This window comes from Podarcis cretensis (assembly GCF_951804945.1).
Source record: "Podarcis cretensis genome assembly, chromosome: 8".
Classification (NCBI taxonomy): domain Eukaryota; kingdom Metazoa; phylum Chordata; class Lepidosauria; order Squamata; family Lacertidae; genus Podarcis; species Podarcis cretensis.
Window position 1 is genome coordinate 38497107 of NC_137177.1, and position 25125 is coordinate 38522231.

Here is a 25125-nt window from a genome sequence, read left to right on the forward strand (position 1 = left end):
ATTGAATCCCACCCACTAAATAGGGATGGTTAGGAATCACCCTAAATTGAGTAGCAAGTGTCTACTCCATCGATGTTACCTGCTGGTTTTAAGTGGTAGCTATGAAAGTTACGAAATTGAGAAAATAAAAGTTACGAACATAATAAGCAATACATAAACAAAAGGACAAATGAAAATGGCACAGAACAACATACCACCTTTTGAGTTCTCATGACCTGGCTCTTTAGGATGTTAAGCAAAACCAAGGAGTGGGTGAGAAAGTGAAGGCCCAGAATTATGCTGGAGCCCCAAAGTCTGCAGGTTCATCAATATGATGATGAAATGCAGGAGCAGTTCGACCAACTTAATTGGATTAGTCTCTGGTAGGTGCACAACGATTTCAGAATCCCCTGAAAGTTGCTGCGGTAAAGCGAAACAAACCTTTATTGTTACAATAGCCAACACGGAGAAAACAAAATGAGAAGCACATTAAAAATGCTATCCTAATGTGTCTCATAGCATAAAGGAGAATAAATTAAAATGAGTTAGATTAAAAAATAATAACACCAAGGAAAATAAAATGGACATTGATGTATTGGCTCACCCCAGCTAAGGAAGACACCTGTCTGATAGTTAAGTCTTTATTGACAAAAGAAGCACTTTCATCAGCTTCCACATTACTCTGGCTGCACATGTGCACACGCACATGCTTCTAGTCACTAGGCAGCTGTGCCTTAGACCGTTCCCCTCTTCTGGCTTATATACCCTCCCCGAAAGATTACGCACCTGTAACCTGAGACTTCTCCTGCACAGAAGTCTCCACTGCTCTTCCCACTTCAAGCCCCTCCTGGTTCTAGGAGACAGTGTGGGGGGGGGGAAGTTGAGGCATCTACTGACCTGCCTGTTGCCAGAACAGCATCTTCTTGAGCCATATCTGGCTCATCTTCCTCCTCCTCGGACTGCCCTGACTCTTCCTCTTCCCCCTGCCCTCACTTCTGCTTTGTGCCACACCCCCTACATCACTAGTTCCCTCTCCTGGGTCACTCCCCTGGTCCCCAGCCTCCGCCACCCACTCTTTGGAGCCCTTACAGACAGTTGAGATGAAATCCTGTCGCCAACTCCAAGCAGGGAAGCTGCAGAAAATCTGCAATCAGTTCTGGCGGGTTTCGCTCACTGAAGAGCCCAGTCCTTGGCCACACTGAACATGACAGATGCATCCTGAGCCAAAAGGCATAGATTAGGAGGTTATAAAATGCACCTGATCATCCTGGCAGATTTGATCAGAAGGGGTTGATAAAGATATTATGCACACAGTAAAAGGAGAAATACAGGACAACCAACTGGTCACCGACTGGTCCTCTCCAGAGTCTCGGGGGCACTTGTGTCCATGGTGGTGGTGGAGTTTGGATCCCTTCCAGTCGGGATTCAGGCCTCATCATGGGACTGAAACTGCCTTGGTCGCACTGGTTGATGATCTTCGGCAGGCTAGGGACAAAGGTGAGTGTTGTTTCCTAGTTCTGCTGGATCTCTCAGTGGCGTTTGATACCATCGACCATAACATCCTTCTGGACCATCTTGAGGGGCTGGGAGCTGGGGGCACTGTCATACAGTGGTTCCGCTCCTTCCTCCTGGGCTGTGTTCAGAAAGTGGTGGTGGGGGATGAGTGTTCAGACCCCTGGGCTCTCACTTGTGGGGTGCCTCAGAGTTCTGTCCTCTCCCCCATGCTTTTCAACATTTACATGCAGCCGCTGGGAGAGATCATCAGGAGGTTTGGGCTGGGTGTTCATCAGTATGCGGATGATACCCAGCTCTACCTCTCTTTTAAATCAGAACCAGTGAAGGCGGTGAAGGTCCTGTGTGAGTGTCTGGAGGCGGTTGGGGAATGGATGGCGGCTAACAGATTGAGGTTGAATCCTGACAAGACAGAAGTACTGTTTTGGGGGGACAGGAGGCGGGCAGGTGTGGAGGATTCCCTGGTCCTGAATGGGGTAACTGTGCCCCTGAAGGACCAGGTGCGCAGCCTGGGAGTCATTTTGGACTCATAGCTGTCCATGGAGGCACAGGTCAAATCTGTGTCCAGGGCAGCTGTTTACCAGCTCCATCTGGTACGCAGGCTGAGACCCTACCTGCCTGCAGACTGTCTCGCCAGAGTGGTGCATGCTCTGGTTATCTCCCGCTTGGAGTACTGCAATGCACTCTACGTGAGGCTACCTTTGAAGGTGACTCAGAAACTACAACTAATCCAGAATGCGGCAGCTAGACTGGTGACTGGGGGCAGCCGCCGAGACCACATAACACCGGTCTTGAAAAACCTACATTGGTTCTGAGTACATTTCCGAGCACAATTCAAAGTGTTGGTGCTGACCTTTAAATCCCTAAATGGCCTCGGTCCAGTATACCTGAAGGAGCATCTCCACCCCCATCATTCTGCCCAGACGCTGAGGTCTAGCGCCGAGGGCCTTCTGGCGGTTCCCTCATTGCGAGAAGCAAAGCTACAGGGAACCAGGCAGAGGGCCTTCTCGGTAGTGGCACCCGCCCTGTGGAACGCCCTTCCAGCAGATGTCAAAGCAATAAACAACTACCTGACATTCAGAAGACATCTTAAGGCAGCCCTGTTTAGGGAAGTTTTTAACGTGTGATATTTTATTGTATTTTTGGTTTTTATGGAAGCCGCCCAGAGTGGCTGGGGAGGCCCAGCCAGATGGGCAGGGTATAAATAATAAATTATTATTATTATTATTATTATTATTATTATTATTATTTGTGTAGCTGAGGTAGAGAAAGAACAAAACTGCCCCCACCCCATATTTTGAGGATATAAAATTGTCCCTTGCTCAAATGGGAAAACTGACTCCTTTGTGAGGCAGAGAGCAACACCCAAGGGAAACATGGTAGTTTTTGTATATATTTGCAAAGTTTGAGGTTTTAGCTAGAGCACCAGATAAAAGGGCAATGAAAGCTGACGTGGGTAGCACGGCCTGTTGCTTGGGACCTTGTAACTCCCACCCCCACAAAGTAAAGATCTGTGTTCAACTGGTAGAAGGCATATTCTGTCAGCGTTACAATCCCATCTGTAGCCAGCTGAACTCGGCAATTTCATAAGCTGTAAAAATAGGGAGGATGCTATGTTTATTCATTAGAACATAATTTTCAAAATCACTATAGCGCAGTAAGTGTTGTGATGCCCCCACCCACCCCATGGACCAGCACATCTGCCTGGGTTTATGGTATAGAAAACAGCAAGTTTTGCCTAGGATAATCTTGAAATCTCTCTTCAACCTCCTGCATCTCTTGACCAAGACAGGGCAACTTGTCACCCTTCAGATCTTACTGGACTCACAATTCTCAGCAGCCAATGATGGGAGTTGGGAGGGATGATGAGAGTTGTAGTCCAACAACACTGCAAGGGTCATGAGTTTCCCACCCTGAGGTATACGTTAGATTCCCCACTCTTCCCTTATATGTGAATAGGGCAGATCAGTGTGAACCAATAGGTGTGGCTGCTGATTGTCCCAGCTGGTGTGACCCTTAGATAAGATATGCAAACCTCTTTTTTGAAGGAGCAGAATCTGGGCAGAGGGCAGAGGGTTGGGCACATGGCTGGGGAGAGCTTTGAATGGGAGGACAAGGAAGCAGAAGAAGTGCAGCCTGAGTCATTTTGTGGCCTGATACAATTTAGCAAATGGCTCCCCTTACCCCCAAGGCAAGATGTAGCATTCCCAAAGCTCTGTGAGAATCTCACAAGTGCTTCTCATTGGTAGTTAAAATTCAGTACTAATTAGATTACTGTTGGAGAAAATATACAGAAAAGGTTTTCTCCCTTTCTCCGAACACTAGAAGTTGTGGACATCCATTGAATTCTGGATGATTCAGGACAGATAAATAGGAGGGACTTCTTCATGCAGTGCATACCGTATTTTTTGCTCTATAAGACTCACTTTTTCCCTCCTAAAAAGTAAGGGGAAATGTGTGTGTGTCTTATGGAGCAAATGCAGGCTGCGCAGCTATCCCAGAAGTCAGAACAGCAAGAGGGATTGCTGCTTTCACTGCGCAGCGATCCCTCTTGCTGTTCTGGCTTCTGAGATTCAGAATATTTTTTAAATTGTTTTCCTCCTCCAAAAACTAGGTGCATCTTGTGGTCTGGTGCGTCTTATAGAGCGAAAAATACGGTGGTTAAACTATGGCACTCCCTCCCACAGGAGGCAGTGATGGTCACAAACCTAGATGGCTTTAAAAGAGGATTAGACAAATTCATGGCTACTAGCCATGATGCCTATGTTCTTCCTCCACTGGAGGTCCATGAGTTCTAGTGCTATGCTATGAGGTGGATAGAAAAGGCATTCTCTATCCATTTTATCCATGCAATGCTTAACTTTATAAACTTCTATCATGTTACTTTTTAATCACCTTTTCTCTAAACTAAAAAGTTATAGATACGGCAACCATTCCTCACACAGGGGTTGCTCTATCACCCTCATCATTTTTTGTTTCCTTTTCCAATTCTGGTGTAAACTTTTTAAGAACAGAACAGAACTGTATAAAGTGTTCCAAGTCCGGTCACATCATATAGGTTTGTCTGACAGCATTATAATATTGGCAGTTTTATTTTCAAATGCTGTTATTTTCAACAGCCAAGTCCAAAACAGGCTGGATTATTAGAAACCTCAGAGAAAAGGGAGGTGCCAATGGCCAAAATATTTTTTTTTTTTAATAATATTTATTAAAAGTTTTCCAGAATAAAAAGGAAAGATAGCAAGAAAGAAAGAAAAAACAAATATGATTTACACTTGGTTTCAGTGGCATCTTTCCCGGACTTCCCCCCCCTCCCCCTCTTGTATTCCATTTCCCTTAAATTGATTCCACAGATTCTTACCCCAAATTTTAAAACCTTATTTGTAATTTTAAATAACCCATTTATTCCAAATTATTTTATCTTATTTATCTTAATGAACCATTTCTCCTTATATTTTATATAATTCCCTAAGATCGACCCCATTTCCCTTCCACGAATTCCCCTATTTTCAAACAACAAACATGAAAAAAGAAAAGAAAGAAATAATATATAATTTTACAGCCTTTGGATTCCAAATCTCCCCCCCCCCCATTCCCCGGTTCCAATCCCCAAAGTTCATCCATTGTCTACTGCCAGCCTGGTGTATCCACGTCTATATCTCAACTCCACTTTGCCGTCTTTTGATAGCTTTTAATTTCAGAAAGTCCAATCTCGAAAAAACTCTCAGAAAAAGTCATTGTTCTTCCATCCAGACCTCTATGTTTAAGAGTCTAACTTAAATTCTATTTCTTGGTCCTTTTAAAGTCTGGATGTTCCAAATACTCCGGCTTCAAATTTGGTCCAGCTCTTATTCCTCAGGTTGCTTTTTCCTGTTCTGCTGCAGAAACCTTCTAATTCAGAAACTTCTTGTTCTCCACAGAGGCTTTTGTTATTCAGGAACATAACTTGCGTCAAGTCCCTTCCTTTCTTCAATAGATAAATCCATTGTCTCCTTTAGTATAGAAACCTTTGTAGACAAAATAATGCTTCGTTTTTGCAGCTTTCCCAAGAGATAACAGATCCTGCTCAAATTCATAGTATTTTTCCACTTGCTGCTACTGTTGCAATGTCCCAGCCTCCCTCTAGAGGGAATATGGTAACTTAATTTCTTTCAAAATCAGACCCAAAAGTCAAATAACTTGTTGCCTTTATTTCCAATAATTTATGTCCAAATTGTAACAAATCTAACCAGCAAAGCCATCGTAACAAAGTTCTCTTTTATTTTCCTGCTTTGACAGCTACTTTGACAGCTGTCAAAGTTTCTGTGTCTCTTCGCCAGTCTCTCATAGCGGATCGTTCCCGGTTCCCGGGGGGGGTTGCATTTTAGTTCCCACAAATCAGTCTTCTCCTCCAGCACAATTATTATAATTTCCCTTCGTGAAGTTAAAATTTTTTCTCAGGTAAACAAGTTCATCTCTCGATCTTAGTTGTCAAATCCTTGCGTTGAGGGGGGGGGGACTTCCTTTTTGCACTCCCCCCGCTCGCTCCAAATTCAAAGATCAAATTTCCCTTTTAAGTCCAATCAATTTACTCACGGGTTGTTCCTTTTAGTCCAAATCCGAAATTTTCAAAGAAGAAGTCGTTGCTCTCCGCCGAATGGCATGCGGCTTCGCTGGGCAGGGGAAGCATTGGACTCACAGCACCACACCCCCCCCGTCACCCGCTCTGCAGCCTTTAAAAAGGCTCCTTTGCGGGTCGGGGGGCGCAAACGGTGCCCGCCGAGTCACCAAGTCCATGGGCATCTCCGCCCATGGTTTTTGAGTGTCCCCGCGTCGCAGGCACGGCAGGACCCGACCCCTACCCAGCCGACTCCCTCCGGAGCTCGGAGGGAGTCCGCCATTCGGCGATGGCGCCGACCCGGGAGCCCGCCAATGGCCAAAATAAACTCTATTTGGCTGTTCCTGGTGATTAGCTAAACCGAGATTGCAAAGCTTTAAGGCTTGGGAAACGCTGCTTGTTGGATGAGGCACCTGCTGGCTAAGGGTATGAGAAACCCTGCTTCTTCCTTGGCTGCCCAGCATTGGCCAACTTCAGCCCTAAGGGGCAGGACAAATGTTGTAACAGTTGGAACATGTACATAATTTTAATTGCTTGGACTACTGCAATGTGCTCTATGTGGGGCTACCTTAGAAGGTGACCCGGAAACTCCGGAATGTGGCAGCTAGACTGGTGACTGGGAGTGGCCACTGGGACCATATAACTGAAAGACCTACATTGGCTCCCAGTATGTTTCTGAGCACAATTCAAAGTGTTGGTGCTGACCTTTAAAGCCCTAAACGGCTTCGGCCCATCTCCACTCCCATCATTCAGCCTGAACACTGAGGTCCAACTCCGAGGGCTTTCTGGCGGCTCCCTCCCTGCGAGAAGCAATGTATAGGTTAATAATAATAATAATAATAATAATAATAATAATAATAATAATTTCTTTTCCACTTTTTCTCTGAGGGAACTCAAGGTGGCAGACACACTTCTCCCTCTCTGCACATTTTATCCTCACAGCAACTCGCAGCAACAGTAGGTTAAACTGAAAGGCAGGGACTGGCCCAAAATCACGCAGTGGGCTTCATGGCTGAGTGTGGAATGGAACCCTGGTCTCTCAGCCCCTAGTCAAGAATTCTAGCCACCACTCCACACTGGCTCTTGTAAGTGTTGTTTGGTCAGCTTTGGAGGTTTCTGCTGTTGTCTTCAGTTGTGCCACTTCTGTACACATTAGCACATTTTTCATGCTACTGAAATATGTAGGCAGTTGGAAAAGAAAAAACACACCCAAAAGGTTTTGAAAGAGTTGCTGAGTCAAGATTTCTGAGCAGGTGATTTGGTACATGAAGGAAGGGACTCATTTTTTTTCAAAAAGATGTGAAGGGTCAGGATGGGAGCTGTTTTTTGAATTATTTTATTGTTCAGTACCATGAAAGTATGAGAGAGAAACGTCCTTTGGGATGAGAGGCGTGGGGGGAATTCTATTCAGTTGGCATTTAGAAGCAAACCCACTTAATTCGCACTTTTCAGAACAATGAGTGAATCGAAACACAGCCATCCTTTTAAATTTGCCCTTTCCCAAAATTTGCAATGCGGAATTTCCAGCCAAGAAGCGAGTGTATATACTAGGACAAGGCATGCGGAGATCAGTGAACATCATACAAGAATAGATTATATTATGGAAAATTGCTTTGCAGAAATGTGTATACCAGGCAAAAGTATGTACACAAAATGTGTCAATTTTCCCAACAACTTTCTTGGATTTTTTTTTTTTTTTTTATGTGATCGCGAACTGATGTGGAAATGTGAAGAACTGGACTTAAGATGGAGGGAATGAGAAACGGACAGAAACTGAAATTATCAGGTTCTGCCATCTCTGCTGGGGAGTGAAAAGGAAGGTTGCACGTTTATGGCTAATCGGCCTGAGGGCTTTCCCTCCCTGCTTCCTTTTGGAGAACTGGGCTTTGCTGCTAATGAAAGGAGTGCTGTTCCAATCCACACCCCTTCTCTGCCTGTCCTACAACAGGCAAGGGATCAGTTGCCTAATTCTATGGTCTCTTGGAAATGATGCTGTGACTCTTACGAAGGCAATTGTGGAACTGCCTTTCTATGAGTCATGTTGGTCCCAGAAGTCAGAAAGGTGTCACGGGATAAATTTCTCTGGTTTCCATTTTGAAATCTTTGCCTGTGGGGATAGGAAAAGTTCTTGTGCCAGTAGTTTGAGCTCACTTGTGTAATGCAAATGATGAGCCAAATCCTGTGTCTTGAAATGCTGCGCTCTCAGAATAGGGATGGGTTAAGAGCTAGGGTAAAAGCACATGACTTCCTTGCAGATGTTGCGTCCTCCAACCTGTATCACCTCCTGATTGCCAGTATTTTGCGGGAGATATTCAGCCACATACCAGAAATTTACATTTGTGCAATTAAAGTAGCCTGGTGCAGCAAATCCAATTTTCTTTTTCTTTTTTTAAAAATGGACTTTTCCTACTTAGGAAAGTGTCAGGGATAATAAATAACTTACGAATGGGAAGACATGTGTGAAAATCAGAAGGAAAACTCCTACCCACAAACCAACTGGAACAAATGCTCACTAAAGACCAGACATCGTCTTGCCTCCACCTAAGCTTTGCGCAAGCGAATCAGGGTGAATGCTCAGTAAGCAGGCTGTCTGGAGGAACCCTGGAAGTGCCCCATGGATGGTTTGAACTCCAGCTATGATCCTCCACAGCCAACATGACCAGTTATGGGGTGGGGTATGGTTCCACAACATCTGGAGGGCCATAGTGTCCCCACACATCTGGACACATCCGCACTACAAACATAGTGTTATGAGTTGGGGTTTTTTTTGGTGGGGGGGGGGGGAGTAGGCTGTATGAGAGCTCCTTCTAACCCCTGGATCCAGAAAGTGTTAAAATATAATCCAGGCTTGCTTCCTCTGTTGAGGTGATCGCTTGGGTGATGGGCCACTAAGGGAAACAAAGGAAAGAGGCTCTGTGTGAGATGGCAAATGGGTGCTCTCCCCATCAACTGGCTAGCAGTTAGAAAAAGACAAAGGTGAGAGTTGGGAGAGGGCAGTGAGGTGAGCTAGGTGTAAAGCAGCAAGCTGGGAGAAAACGGAGACAGAACAATGTTTGAATCTGACGCTGCGGCTATGGGAGAAACAAGACCCCTTTGGGGTGTTGATTCTATGAGCCCCTGCATCGTAGGCTCAGGCTGTATATATGCACTGACCCTCCCCCCCCCCAGAAAAAGAGGTCTCAGAGCTCACCATGAATGCCTCCCTCGTTCTCTTAGAATGGCAATGGCGCCCACTGGAGAGGTGCTGGAGCTGAGTTCCAGCTAAAAAAGCCCTGTATATATGTGTAAATAAACCATATATTATAAAGATACCACAGTCGCCACTGTACCTCATTTCCAAAAGGAAGCATGAACCCTGGGTAAGTTCCAGGGCTCCTGGCATCTTGTACCACTCAGAGATTGGGGTGGCAACAATACTATCTACCAGTTTTGGAACAGGTGCACTGTTGTGGATTTCCCTTACAGTTCCTTAAGTCTCCATTTCACAACTTCTGCTTCTAGAGCTTCCTAGCAAGAAGGTAAATGATGATCGATCCAATTTGTGCAGATAACCTCTCTGCATTAGGGCAACGATGTTGCCTCCCTCCTCTAGGCATACAGGTGACTAAATGGCTACTGCAGGGGTGCTCTCCAGATGTTACTGGACTACAACTCTCAACAGCTGCAGTAGCTAGCCAGCATGATCAAAGAGTCAGAGATAATGGGAGTTGTAGAGTCTCAACATCTTGATAGTATGTTGGCTATCCCTGAGCTACTGGAACCATTGCAGATTGTTTCTGCAGGGCCGTTGTAATTCCAGTTCAGAGAGAAGCGTTTTGAGAGTCCAAGAATGTCTGGAAAGTACCTAGAACTTGCCCAGGCAAGAGCAGTTTTTAATAATAATAATAATAATAATAATAATAATAATAATAATTATTATTATTATTATTATTATTATTATTATTATTATTTATATCCTGCCCTCCCCAGCCGAAGCCGGGCTCAGAGTGGCTAACAACAGTAAAAAGATAAAACATTCTAAAATCATTTCATTATAAAATTAATTCCAATCAAATTAATGGCAACCATTGGGCTAGAAGTTCTGTGAGGATTGCCAAAGGAGGGAGTCAGGCTGTGCCCTGGCCAAAGGCCTGTTGGAACAGCTCTGTCTTGCAGGCCCTGTGGAAAGATGACAAGTCCCGCAGGGCCCTAGTCTCTTGTGACAGAGCGTTCCACTAGATTGGAGCTACAGCCAAAAAAGCCCTGGCTCTGGTTGAGGCCAGCCTAATCTCTCTGTGGCCTGGGACCTTCAAGGTGATTTTGTTTGAAGACCGTATGTTTGAAGTGGATGAAGGCAGAGATGGATGTACTTTAAAAGATTAAAGTGTGAGAACAAATGATACCAGGGAAACCAATAATCCCTAATAACTTTGGTGATTGCATATATTCAACACACAGATGAGAGGTGCAATTAATTTTTTTGAGTTTTCCTAAAGGAACCACCCACATGCTTTCCTTAGAGGTTTACAGGAAGCTCAATTAATTACTAGCTTCATTTAATTTATTCAGTGTTGGCTAGGGTTTCAATATTTCCAGAGGTAAAAATCTAGACAAAAATTGTTCTTGACCTTTTTTTGGGTGATCACCCTGCTCGGCCCCCTGGCTGTCCACTGCTGCCAAACCCAAAACAGAGCCCAAGACAGAGACAGAACCCAGGTCACCCAACCACAAGCCTACGCAAACACACACACTTTTTAAAAACCCCTACATGCCTGGGTATTTGCTGAAAATTGTAAAAATCCCCCCGGATGGGCATGTAGGCCCTCCAAAAGAGACATGTCCAGGATTTCCCAGACATATGGCAACCCTAATATTGGCTCCCCAGCTGTTGTAGCACTACAACTCACCATTCCCAGCCAGCTTAGCCAATGGGCAGAGATGATGAGAGCTGTAGTCCAACAGGTCTGAGGAACACTCCCCCAACCTTCTGCCCTCCAGGTGTTTGGGGAACCAATTCCCATCAACGCCAATCAGCATGGTCAATGGTCAGGCATGAGGCAAGCTGCAGCAGAGGCATAGGAAGGGGGGTGCGGTGGGTGCAGACTACCCCGGGTGTCATCATGGTGTGTGTGTGACATTCAGCACGCCGCCTGCCCGCGACTCCTGAATACAAACATGAAACAATATCTCCAAGGGCAGCCCCATAAAGAGCGCATTAGAAGAGCAGGTTGTGACGGGTGGTTTCTGAAAGTGCATCCTTTTCTGAGAAGGAATGTGGCTGGAATACTGGATGCAATTGGTCAGTGCTGTTCAGGGCTACTCTTGGGCTCTCTTTCTAGTCTATAGAAATATAGAAACATAGAATGGTAGAGTTGAAAGGGACCCAAAGGGTCATTTAGTCCAACCCCCTGAAATGCAGGAATCTCAGCTAAAGCATCCATGACAGATGGCCACCCAAACTCTGCTTAAAAACCTTCTCTCCTGGAGAGACTTGAAGTGGACCAATTCTTTGTTCTTCACCTTCTCCTGATGCATTGTGAAAATAAGGGTCATGACACCAAAGGAACTATTGTGCACCAGACAAACTGTAGCACCCTGCTTGTGGTTAACGCTTAGCTGGAATGAAATATTCAACGCAGCAATAGAGAAATTAAAATAATAATTTATTTGTCAGACAAATAAATATGAGGCACAGTGGTATATGGTTACCAAGCTCTGGCCTGGCCTCCTACCGTTATGGCCAGCACTTATATTTCCTTAATCCAGCCCCCTTGCTACTCCTGTGGCTGCCTCTGTCCAATCAGCCTGGTTGAAATTCCTATTGGCTGCTTGCTAGAACCAATCACAAAAGATACACCCATTTCCTCTTGTCCTTTTATGGGAAACAAAAAGATATATATTCTTCTATCTATAAATGACAAATAAGTAGTAATATATCTTACATGTGTCTCAACAAGGAACCTTAATTACCAGCTCACCTCGCCCTATTGCCCTCCAAAACAAATGGTTTAATCTTAAATTTTTATCTTAAACAGATGTCAAGGATCTTGAGTTCACATCATCATTGAAAGATCTCCTTCTCTTGAAGGTCTTTAAACAGATAACCATATGTGTGCTCTAATGATGTTTCCTGCTTGGCAGGGGGGGCTGGGCTGGTGGCTGATGGCCCCTGTGATCTCTTCCAACTATATGAAATAAGAATCTAGCGTAAGGATTTAACATTTCTTAGCTTCTAATTCCTTTGCATAATTACATTTAAGCCTATATATTTAATACATAACATAGATAGCTTTTTAGAAGAATAAACCTTTTCAAAGTAAAAAAGGAAGGAACATTTTACAGCCTCAAAATAAGATAGAAAGAAAACCTCTTCTCCAGCCAAGCCAGTTGCCTTTTTCACTGCTCTTGACCTTTCAACCTTAGGAAAATATGGCTCAAGTTTAATGGGAGGCACATGGTTTTATTTTACTATTTATCAACTCTTAATTATGTTTATCTCTTTTTTTATCTTCTGTAATATGTAGGGTCAGTGTAACCTTGGCTGTCAGCCTGTAATTCCCTTTTTACGACTTTGAGAATTGTTTTCTGCTATAAATCAGGGGGCCCCCTTGTCCAGGAGAATAAACATCTTGCCAAGGTTCTTAGGCAGCTGGTCTTCTGCCTGGCATGAACATTTGAAAATCTTTAAGCTCATTTTAAAATACAGGCCCTGATCAAGCCTTAATAAAAATGCAGGCTATGATTAGATGCCTCAAAACCAGACCAAATATGACTTCTGTGTACCGCAATGACATGTTGTTATACGTGAAAAATGGAAGAAAAGCACTCACATGCAGATGTTCCTCAGCATTCTCTCCAGTGGTGCAGCTTCATTTGTTTCTGTAGAATAGAACAGAAATCACCACCCAAATCCTCAGTTGTGGTGGTCTCATCAGGACAGCCTAGCCATGTGTTTTGCCAGCTTTGCCTTTCCTGGGACTTGCGAGGCAATGCAGAAGGGAGCAAGGCCAGCTCTTGCCTTGCTCTGCCTTGTTGTTAGTAGCTGGAAGAGATCAAACACTGTTTCCATTCCCATGGGCAAGTCTGAAAGAGGAATCTGTTCTGTCCTCTTGTGGCTTCTGCGTTGCCCTGGAGGATGCCACTGAGGGGCATTCAATGGGATTTCTGGCCTGGCAGGCAAGGCCTTCCAACTCCTGAGCAAAAGTCTGCTTGAAAGCTGCTGCCACAACCTCCATTTTTATCACTCCTGCCCAGCGAAGGCGTGGGTTTCTGCAAAAGCGAGATAATTAGCCTTGGCCAAGTTAAAACTGGGACTGCCTTTGTGCTCTTATGGACCGAGGGTGTATGTGTGTCTGCCTGCAAGTAAGCCCTAATAAAAGGCATGCTAGTTTGATCTAGAGTTGCGTAGGTGAAGAATCTGAGTAATGCAGGAAAACCAAGGCGCAGAAGAGAATTTCATTTGCTGCTACCAGCTGGACCCGACTGCCTGGTGTTCTTCCTGGTTCTGTCCCCATATCATATCAGCAGCTGTGGCTACAGCTCACGTCCACAATCTTTCATGATAGACATCCACACCCACAGTGCTCCTTCATATCCAGTCCCTCTGGGTATTGCTAGCTGCACCCTGAGGCTTATTGTCAGGGTTGGAGTGAGGCGTAGGTCACTGACAAAACAACAAATAATCTGAGGCCAGTGAAGTTAATTCTTTATTCTTTAGGAGGCTAGTGCTGAGCTTTCTTTCCCTGGGGGTTCCCTGTCTGGTGTCTCCCACCAACTCCTCTGAACCAACCAGTCCATGACACAAAGGGCTGTACAACTGGGACATTTACAATTTGCATCCCAACATTTTTAATTTTTAAGACAACAACTCTGGCACCTTAAGGTGAGTTCATGCTGAGTATAGAATCATATGTGCTCTACCCTCCTTAAGGGGGATGAAAAGCTTTGTTCTCTCCCCACCCCCACCCCCACCTGCCAAGAAGGACCAAACACCAAAGTCTGGCTTGGAAATGTGAGGCATCTCAGCCCCCTTTGCAAACAGGAGCCAGTAATGTGGGCAGGGAATGGCTCTGAGTATGGACAGAGTGTTTCTTTCTCTATGTTTTATGTATTGTTACAAGGGGGCAGGTAGTCCACTGAGCCACTTGGTCAGTGGTTTGAATCCCCAGAATGGGGTGAGCTCCCATTGCTCTGTCCCAGTTCCTGCCAACCTAGCAGTTTGAAAGCACACCAGTGCAAGTAGATAAATAGGTACCACTGTGGTGGGAGAAGGTAAATGCACAAGGGCACGACAAAGGACGAGATGGCTGGACAGTGTTCTCGAAGCTACCAACATGAGTTTGACCAAACTGCGGGAGGCAGTGGAAGACAGGAGTGCCTGGCGTGCTCTGGTCCATGGGGTCATGAAGAGTCGGACATGACTAAACAACAAATTAACTATGGAGTAAGGCACAGAGGTTTTTAAACTGTGGTTGCCAGCCTGGCGCCCAGAAATCACCCTATAGTTTCAATTGGACCCATGCGAGTAGCAAAATGTGCCTGGCATCTGGCTAATTTTGAACACTGGTTGAGAGTACTGTATGTCCCAGAGGTGTGCTTCATTTGTGCTTTGAAAATGGCCTTTTAGTATTGCAACTCCATCCATCTGGGATAAATTGCCAACTGAAATTAGGCAAGCACTGTGGCATTTAGATAGCTAAGGAAGACATTATTTTCTAAGAAGGCTTCCCCTGAAGCGTGACCCAGTCATTTTATGGAATATAAACTGTATGAATCATTTCACGGTATTACCTTTAGTTTAGTGAGCTGGTAACCTTTTAGGGACACAGGTGGCGCTGTGGGTTAAAGCCTCAGCGCCTAGGGCTTGCCGATCGAAAGGTCGGCGGTTCGAATCCCTGCGGCGGGGTGCGCTCCCGCTGCTCGGTCCCAGCGCCTGCCAACCTAGCAGTTCGAAAGCACCTCCGCGTGCAAGTAGATAAATAGGGACCGCTTACCAGCGGGAAGGTAAACGGCGTTTCCGTGTGCGGCTCTGGCTCTGGCCAGAGCAGCGATGTCACGCTGGCCACGTGACCCGGAAGTGTCTCCGGACAGCGCTGGCCCCTGGCCTCTTAAGTGAGATGGGCGCACAACCCCAGAGTCTGTCAAGACTGGCCCGTACGGGCAGGGGTACCTTTACCTTTACCTAACCTTTTATATTTTATCTTTATTCTTATCTAATTGTACAGTGCTTGGGTAGCTTAGGTCTTTGAAGTGGTTTTAAAATCTGCAGATAAATAAATCTGCAGATAAATAGCAAACAGATAGCATGAATACAACAGGCTCTGGGGGCATTTCCGTTCCAGTAATTCTGTTTTTAAAACCTTGTTTTAATATTTAGGTTATAATTAGGAAGAAAGGAACTAATGGGAAATAAGGTGGAGATGTGAAGTGGGGGAGGGAAAGTAAGAGAAGTTGTGTTGTGCTGGCAGATGGAGGTACAACAGAGTACCGGTAGATCCTACAGGTAACTCGTCGTCAAGGAATGGGAATGCATCTATAATGCTAAAATAAATGCTTGCTCTCATTTTTATTAGTAATAAATATGATAATATTTCTTGAGACTATTCATATCCTTATGACTAATTTCAATAGTATCATCGCCCGCACGGCCATTGCTGAACTAACTGTATAATTCAAACGTTAAACTTGTGTGCGTAGCAAAACACGAACGTGTATCGCCCAGCAACAGTGTTGCATTCACACGATGTTCACATACGAAAACCATACAAACACACTGCACATAATATGGTGTGGCTGCGTTGCCGTACCGTCAAAGTACATGAGCGAACGTTCATAGAGAGTCGGAGATGCTTGGTTAATGGAAGAACTTTGCAAGTCTTTGTTCAGAATTGTGTGGCGTTGAACAGGAAATGCATATATTGTTAAGAATTACATTAAAATTATGCAAGGTAACCGAGGCCCTTTTCAGACCATCATGCCCCAACAATTTGTATCAGCTTCCTGAGGCTCACCCTGCTGTCAGGTTAATGAAGCAAAGCCCGCTTGACGAAGCTATTGAGGTGGTTGGTTAACAGGTGACTCTCAGTGGGTCAGGGCACTTGGCTGTTAACCCAAAGGTTGGTGGTTTGAGCCCACCCAGGGACGGCTGTGGGCAGGATTTCTACATTACAAGGGAGTTGGACATGATGACCCTTGGTGTCTCTTCCAGCTCTACAGTTCTTTGAGTCCATGACTTTGGTATGCGGTAGCTGCAGACAGAGCTTCTGAATAGATTGCTGCCCTCCATGAGAACTTTTGGCAGTAGCTTCCTTGGACTTTGCCTGGGGTCCAGATGATGTTTCAGTGGCATGAGTTGAGCATGCTCACTCCTCAAGGCCTGGGGAAGAGGCTCTTGTTGGTGCAGACTTCAGCAGCATGGGCCTTATGCACAACAGCATCACAATGAGGGCTGGTAGAGGAATCCAGCTGGCTTCACATTTTAATATCTGCATGCCCCAAATATTGGAGAGAGTGCCTCATTCCCTACAAACTCTCTTGTGTTAAGACTGGCAAAGGGGGTCCTCTTGGTTGCCACCAGAAGTTTGAGGGGGCGGCCCAGGAGAGGGCCTTTTTGGTGGCAGCCCCTAGGTTATGGAATTCCCTCCCCAAAGAGGTGTGTCTGGCAGCTTCACTGTATAGCACTTTGCAATTGCTGGAGGCACACTTCTTTGACATAAGAACACAAGAAGAGCCCTGCTGGACTTGGTCCAGTGGCCCGTCTAGTCCAGCATCCTGTTCTCACAGTGGCCACCCAGATCCTGGGTGCAAGAACAGTCACCTCTGCCCTTGTGGATTCCAGCAGCTGGCATTCAGAACCATACAGCCTCCAACCATGAAGCAGAGCAGAGCCATTGCAGCTAGTAGCCATTGATAGTCTTCTCCTCCATGAATTATCTAATTCTTTTTTAAAGCCATCCAAGTTGATGGCCATCACTGCCTCCTGTGGAGCCAGTTCCACAGTTTAACCCTGCACTATAGTTTATAGTTTAACTATGTGTGTAGCAGTTACAGATAGGTAGCCGTGTTGGTCTGCCATAGTCAAAACAAAATAAAAAAATTCCTTCCAGTAAACTGTAGTTTAACTATGACACATGAGATGTGTGTTTTCGGGACCTGCCCAATTCCTAGAACTGTAATTTGTTTTAACCGCTTTTAATTAAGGTAGGGCATTTAATTGTTATCTTCATCTATCTGGTTTTCCATTTTCAAAACAGTACATGAACCCAAACTGTGCTCTCCTCCCAAGTTCACACACCTCTGAAATTTGCAATGCAGCTCTTTGAGTAATGTGTAGAAAAATGTGCATATTAAAGGAAAAATTGTAAGAAAAATATATATTAACTAAATAGCATTCAAAAATGCAACAGCAGAGCACACATAAACCTGCTCCTTCTTGCTGTGCCCCCTTTTTTGACCACTTCCGGTTCGCTGTGTAAAATGTGTAAAAAAGATCAGGAGTGATACCGACTGCTAGTGACTGGACAGAGTAAAAATGTGGTAGTTTGCCTGAATGACCATCTTAAGGGATTATGTCAGATTTAACGAGAAATTGGCAGGCATTATTGACTCTAGCAAAGATGAAGGGTTAATTAAAACCTATTGAGTTTTTGCACTGTTTCGTAGTCAGGTTTGTTGAGGACAACTCAGTCTATTATGTGGTGTTATGGTTAAGAGTGTCAGACTAGGAACTGAGAGACCAGGATTAAAATACCCACTTGGGCCATGGCTCTTACTGGGTGACCTTAGAAGCCAGTCACTGCTTCCCAGTCTAATCTACCTAACAGGGCTGTTGCCGGGATTAAACAAGGTCCTTCTGATAGCCAGCCAGGGTGGAAACCGGCAACTAAAGTGAATGAGTTTGGCCTTGGGCAGTTGCACATTTGCATTCAAACGTCTCTGCTTCTTTTGATCTCCTAGGACCACTCCAAGGAACAGAACTCCTCCAGTTTTCCAGCAGTAACGAAGGACAGCAAGATGGACCCCAGGTGTAAAGCAGTGGATGAAGACCAGGTAAGAGGCAGAGCAGAAGGTGTGCTTCAAATGGTTGGGGGTGAAGAGCCAATTGCAGAAGGATTTGGAGACACCCCAAAAAGCACCTCAAGAAGGGCATGTTTAATCAGTTGCATGTCACAGGAGTCAGTGGTAGCTGCTCAGACTTCCTTTTCAGGTGCCTTTGCAAGGGTATTGTAAATTTCATTCAGGATGATTTGTGCTCTTGACGCTATCTGTGGCATCTTAGGCATTCCAGCGTAGGGTTAGCAGACCTCCAGGCTTGACCTGAAGTCAAGGTGAAGTGGCAGGTACAGGGCTTGAATCTCCAGGGGGGCTAGGGTGCCTTTAATAAACAATAATATATATATATAATAATAAAATATTAAGAAGACTATACTTGCAGCTTGCAGGCATCAGCCTGGTATCAGCTGGCTGCAAATTATTGCATAGAGACACTCTGGGCAGAGTGTGCAGAAGGCCTGCCTGGAGGCACAGTCTTTTCCCAGGAGTCAAAATCACAATGGTTTTCTCTTGTCTTCCACACATTTAATTATGACTTGGGCATTTTTGCCTTTCGTGGTGAGCTGCTTCAAGATAGCTTCCAAATGCACACACTGGAAGAGTGGCAGATGCAGCTGATAGACTATATGGAACTAGCCGAGATGACCGGCAGAATCCGAGACCTGGGAGAAGAGAAAGTTGAAGAAGACTGGAAGAAATTTAAGATTTATTTAAAAAAGCATTGTAATTTGGTTGAATGTTAAGAAGGATGCTAGATCATAAACAATTGAGCACCACTAAACTAGATGGAATTAGGATGACAAGTGAGATTGAGGAAAAAACATAAACCTTTGGGAGAAATATTAGATTATATTTTAAATGAATGGGATACAAGAATGTAAACAAGATGATAAATTGCGGGTAAGAATTGACAATGATGCAAGTGGGAGTGGGAGACGTGAGGGAGTCCAATGAAGCTAAGAAAATATGTTATGATATATGTTTCATTGTTTTTTATTTCTGCATTTATGTTTAAAAATTTTAATAAATATATATATATATAAAAACAAGATGGCTTCCAAATGTGGACCGTTTAACCCGATGGTTGCTGTTCTGTTCTGAACCTAGAAGCAGAAGAGCAACTCTGCACTCAGACATACATCACCCTGTGGCAGAGGGGGCAGTCTGCACATGTTGGAGGGGTGCAGTGATTATGTGGGTGAGGAAAGGGTTAAATATTCCCATCCATCCTCACTGGAGTCACAGTCATGATTCCACCCCACACACTGCAATTTAGGAGGAGAAAGAGGTGTTATCAACCTGGCACCCACAAGTGCCATGGGGCCTGTAAAAGCCTTCCTTGAAACCCCCAGGCAAGAGGCTTCCATTTAAAAACAGGGTTAGTCTCTATCCCTCCTAGAAAGAAAGTTAGGAATCAAAATGTGCAGGTACCCATCTAAACAATTTCTGTGAAAGGATCAAGCCTGGTTGCTTCTGCATGTGTGGGGTTTATTTTGCCAGTGAGTGAAGTCAGAGCTGTGATTAATGAATGAGTTTTTTGGACACCATGCAAAAGAACCCACAGTGTCTGAAAGAGCTGCTGTTTTCCCCTGCCCTTTAATTCACTTTTCCTGTTCCTGTCTTATTTTCTAGGCAGAAATTCAACAAGTTAAGACTTTTCTCCATTATGAGAAAAGCTTCATTATGGTTGCATGCTAATTTTATGTTATGCCATGCTCCCCATTGCAGCCATTTTCTGATTGGCACTCTCTCAAAAATCAAAATGTGTCACTGACTCAAAAAACGTTGACAATCCCTCATGTAAAATGTTTTGAAGGACAGGGGAGAAGGGACACTCTTTTTCCATCCTGGTTATATTCTAGGGATGAGGAAAAATCCAATTCAATTTGCATGTAAAGATGAATCTATTTAATTCACACTTGCTGAAACAAGTTGTGAACCAAAACACAGCCATCCATTGATATTTGCACTCCCCCATAATTTTGCAATGCAGTCCTTGAGCCAAATAACGTGTACAGGCAACTCTCAATTGACTCAAGAGTTATGTTTTGGGGATCGTGTGTAAAGTCAAATTTGTGTATTAGTCAAAGCAAATTGTGTTCAATGGTGGATGGGATTCCCAAAGTCATTTTTCCTGCAACCCCGCCCCTTTTACATTCCCTTTAATTTTTTCCTTTATTCTCTCCCCCCAAATGCGTAAAGCCAAATATGCACAATTTAAACGCACGTAAGTTGTGCGTTACCTGTACAAATATTCATACATTCTATGATTCTTTGATTAGGGTAAAATGCTCATAAAATGCGTACAAGATAAGATACAAAAATGCATTTCATTAGGGGAAATTCCACACAAAAGGTGTATACTATATTAGAAGAAATTCACATTAAAACACTGAAGTGCATGAGGACACGCTCTCTCTCTCTCTCTCTCTCTCTCTCTCTCTCTCTCTCTCTCTCTCTCAGCAATGTGGAAATGTCAAGAACTTAACTTGCCACATGCCCACTATGGAGAGAGAGAGAGAGAGAGAGAGAGAGAGAGAGAAGGGATTGTGGAGACTGCCACAGCTGCTGCCATCACCTCATAAGGAAGAAGATGCCTATTTCCATTTCTCTGTTTATCATTTTCTCCATAAAAATGGAAATAGCAACAAAGCATTATAGAATTTTAGAGTTGGAGGGAACCCAGAGGGTCAACCAGCCCCTTGCAATGCTAAGATCTTACTTTCCTACTGGATGGAGTTTTGTTCTGCTGCCAAGCACCCACTCTTTTTAAAAGTTGGGGAGAGGGTAAGAGGGCAGGCGTTGTGGTGAATGCTGCTGTCGAATTGCAGTTGTTTTTGTGGGCTGAGGTCAGTACTATAATGCAGTGCGTTGTTTTGTTTTGTTTTCTTTGAAAAAGAAGCAGCTTTAAACAGGCAAGAGTAGGATTTAATAAATTCTAGGCTGTTGGGTTTTTTGTTGTTTCGTTTTACATTCATTATTGTGTGAAACACTCCTCAATCCATTGCTTACTTTCTTCCTCCCTTGCTAATATTCTTCTGTACTCCAAGTCCCTTTCATGGTTTTGTGACAGGGCACCTTGCGTGCAGAAGGTTCCACATTCAGTCCTAGATGACATCTCCCTCTCTGCCTGAAACCCCAGAGAGCCACTATTGCATTTGTATCTCCCCCTTTCTCCAAGGATCTCAAAATGGTGTGCATAGTTTTCCTCGCCCCACCCCATTTTATCTTCACAACCACCTTGTGAGGTAGCTTAGGCTGAGACGCAACGATTGGCCCGAGAGCTTCATGGCTGACTTAGGGATTTGAACCTGCGTCTCCCAAGTCCTAGTCTGACACTCTAATTTATGCCGCTATACAAATGTATGGTGCAACTTAATTTGGAATACGGTGTACAGTTTTGGTTGCCTCACTTCGAAAAGGATATTGCAGAGTAGAAAGAGGCACTTTGGGGGCATGGCTGTCAGCGTTTTGCTACTTCTGCAAAGTCAAGGCAGTGCCAACCCAGAGGTTAGATAATTCCCCCCCCCCCCCAGTGTCTGTCTTGAAATCCAGCCAGCTCCACAAAATGAAAACCAGAAAAACCCGCCTGCCTGATAGATTTTGAGTAGCAACTCCAAGCAAGACTTCCAGTCTTTGGAGGATCCCTGGAAACAACCCAGGGCTTGTTTTCAGGTGTCAAGCAATTCAAAACAACTTTCAAACACAGAAACAAGGTGGCTCCAGAAAGATATATAACTATGACTCCTCATAAATAAATACAACGTCTCGGGTATCAAAAGACCGGATAAAGAGGAATTGGAAAAAGGGAAAGCAAAATGAGCAATTCCCTTATAAGGAAAGCATACAACATTTGGGGCTTTTTAGTTTTAGAGAAAAGGTAAGAGGTGACATGATAGAAGTTTATAAAATCATGCATGGCATGGAGAAAGGAAGCAGAGATTTATTTATTTATTGAGCTAGATGGACCAGTGGTGAGACTTTATGTATGTAGGCAGCTTCCTAAATACAGCTTAAAGATGAGGAACCCTAATAAGAGAGATCTGAAGGGGTCATGGAGTTGTCCATCAACTGGGAGTACCTGGACACCAGGTATATTGAATAGACACAGACATTTGTCACCTGGTCACATTCCTCCTCACTATGGTGGCATTTGCTCTATTTCAGTGGATATTACAGACCTTATTCCTAAATGTTCATCTATGTGTATGCCCATTTTATGCAAACCTGTGTCCTCTTTCGCCATCCTAACTTGGGAAGAGGGAGAAAAGGGGAATGTGATGATTTGACAGCATCTGGATTTGTGAGAACAAGCCAGTGAGTGGGTGGTATGAGGCCTGGGAAGACTGTCTCCCTGTGAAAGCAACTCAGGTGAGTGACATAAATGCAGTCCATAATCATCGTGGGAGAAAACCATCGGACTCAGCAGACCTAGAATATAATAGGCCTGCTTGCTTTTCCATTCCCCCGGGTGACATTAGATTAAATTGTCACTCATTTGGCAACCATCCAGAAGAAACTGAGGTGCTTATTAGTACCTCTAACTTGAATTTGTTTAACACATATCAAGCCAACCTATAATCTTCTTTAGATTACGCAACCATTTTAGGGTTGCCATATGTCCGGGGAAAACCCAGACATGTCCTCTTTTGAGGGCCAACCTGCCCATCTGGGCATATTTTTACATTTTAAAGGAAATGTCCAGGGTTTTTTTTTTTAGGGGGGGGTGGTGGTGGCTCAGGCTGTCCTCTTTTTTGCTCTTCAAGATCTGGCAACCCTACCATTGCTGACAAGTAAGAGGGAATCCTTTGAACACAACTTGCCTTTTTCAAGGTTTTGATGTGGTTCTGTACAATATTCTCGGGAAGTGCCAGATTTACATATAAGCTAAACAAGCTATAGGTTAGGGCCCCACTCTCTTGGGGCCCCCCAAAAAAATTAAAGGAAAAAACCCTGGATGTACATTTCCAAAATATAAGATAAAAAACAAGTAAAATAAAACCTGTATACAGCAACAGTGTTTTGTGTTGTGTAGGCTCCTATGATGTAAGTAATGGGCCTCGCCTGCTAAAATGCTCCCTAAAATATCACTGGTTTGCTCATTTCTATATATAGGGTGCCTACATTCTGCATGGACTGGTTGTATGGCAACGTGCAAATAGCTTTAGATACCTATTAGGTCCGTAAATTACCATATAGCATATATTCAACACAAAAAACCGTGACAATTTGTTGTTGACAAAGGACAGCTGGACATATAAAGGGCCCCATTACCTTCAGTAGCTTAGGGCCTCATCAAACATAAATCTGGCCCTGTTCTTGGGAGTTATCATAATTGAAGAAATATTTATTTCTTTAGAACATTTTGGGCCAGCCAAAAAGTCTCCCAGAGCACAGTCACTTCAAAGAAGACTGTCCCTGCCCGCAAGCTTGCAACCTGAAAAACACCCACAACACCCACAGGGAAGGGGACAGGGAAGGGAGCATAGGCGCCGACTCCATGGGGCCTGAGGGGGCCTGAGCCCCCTCAAAAATTCGTTTGGGGGGGCTCTGCCCCCCCAATAATTTAAGAAAATTATTAGTTATATTATGCTTTGTAAAACCACAAAATTATGTTGGTATTTTTTATTTTCCTTGTTTGACGATAGTTACCTTTTAAAATACATTCAGTAATGAGTTAAAACAAAGCCACTCCCGATCTAGAGAGGGGGTGGGGTTGCGGGCTCTCGACCCATCAACAATCTCGCGGGGCTGGCGTCAGCCCCGCAAGAAGCAGGGATTCCCCCTAGCTCATTAATATTCACCGCCCACGGCGGCAGCCAATCGGCTGCCGCAAAGGACGGGCCCTCACAGGTTCACTTAAGGGCGGGGCAGCCCGGGGCTCGCTCCTTTCATTCCCCCAGCAGCAGCGGTTTGGAGGTCTTGGGCCCCCCAATATTTTTTATAAGTCGGTATGGGCCCCCGCCCCCCAATATTTTTTATAAGTCGGCGCCCCTGGAAGGGAGGGAGGGGTGTGTGCGAAATCACACTTAATTCCTCTTCACAGGGAACTCTAGGAATAGATAAGAGATCAGTAAATTCAAGCGTGTACTGAACACAGCTTTCCAAATCTGAGCATATTAAAAGGCTTTGCCCAACTCCTAGCAGAAATGAAGACTAGCTCCAGGTAATCCCTGTGAAGGAGGACACCCCGTAATAAGCAGCAGCCACAGTTGAAAGAGCCAGCCTCACTTGCTTCCATGGCCAGAACAAAATTTGATACAGACCCACTTTAAACAGTCACAGTGCTTTAAATGTATGGTGTGGATGTGGTCTCGATGTCCCGCAGTTTGGTGGTGTGTGCCTTTGCATCTCAACTATGCCCCCTCCCCTCTTGAAGGAGGTTCCAGCCTTTTTGATGCCTTTGAGGTTTCACCCATTTAGCGTGCGCATAGCCACAATGACTTTTCCTCTGCTTTTCCCAGAGAGGTTCGTACATTAAAGCTCCGTGACTGAGTGCCCCCCCCTGCCCGTTTTGTTTTTGCTCTGGAGCTTCCCCCATGAAAAGCTGCTCTTTAAAGCTCAATCAGAGCACAATTTGAAGAAAACTCAAACTGGTGTTTGGCTCAGGGCAAAGGAAAAAAAATGCTTTACATGGACCTTTTAAGTGTGGGCTTGTTCCTAGAAAGCGTGGGGCGAAAGGGTGATAAGCCCTGACTTAAGGAGGCAGGGTCTGAATTTCTCCAGCAAAATTGAGCTGAGTCCTCCATTACCAGTATATGGGGCAGGTGGGAAATATGTTGTTGGTATAGCAATAGGAAAGATGTGGGGGTTTTGGCACAGAAACTGCTTTGGTCACCCTGTAGGATGACCTCTATCAGGAGAGAGGCATGGAAAATGCATCTCTGTTATTTCTCCTCAAGCTCTCAGCAGCTTTCAATATCATTAACCATAGTATCCTTCTGGAGCAGCTGTCCGAGTTACCGCTGGGTGGCACCACTTTGCGGCAGTGGTTCCGGTAGTGCATG

The 25125-nt window shown here is 44.6% G+C and overlaps 1 protein-coding gene and 1 long non-coding RNA gene across 2 annotated transcripts in view; one reads left to right on the plus strand and one right to left on the minus strand.

The window, feature by feature from the left end:
• Positions 1–25125, plus strand: part of FA2H (fatty acid 2-hydroxylase) — a 71909-nt gene that overhangs the window by 21440 nt on the left and 25344 nt on the right. Inside the window, exon 2 of the mRNA XM_079988462.1 lies at positions 18023–18115. Coding sequence (XP_079844588.1) covers positions 18023–18115 — 93 coding nt within the window. The remainder of the gene's footprint in view (positions 1–18022; positions 18116–25125) is intronic.
• LOC307222932 lies at positions 2852–13228 on the minus strand. The gene is made up of 3 exons (XR_013841916.1): positions 12898–13228; positions 6794–6888; positions 2852–3082 (listed from the first exon to the last, which is right to left on the minus strand). It is a non-coding gene; the product is annotated as an uncharacterized lncRNA (long non-coding RNA).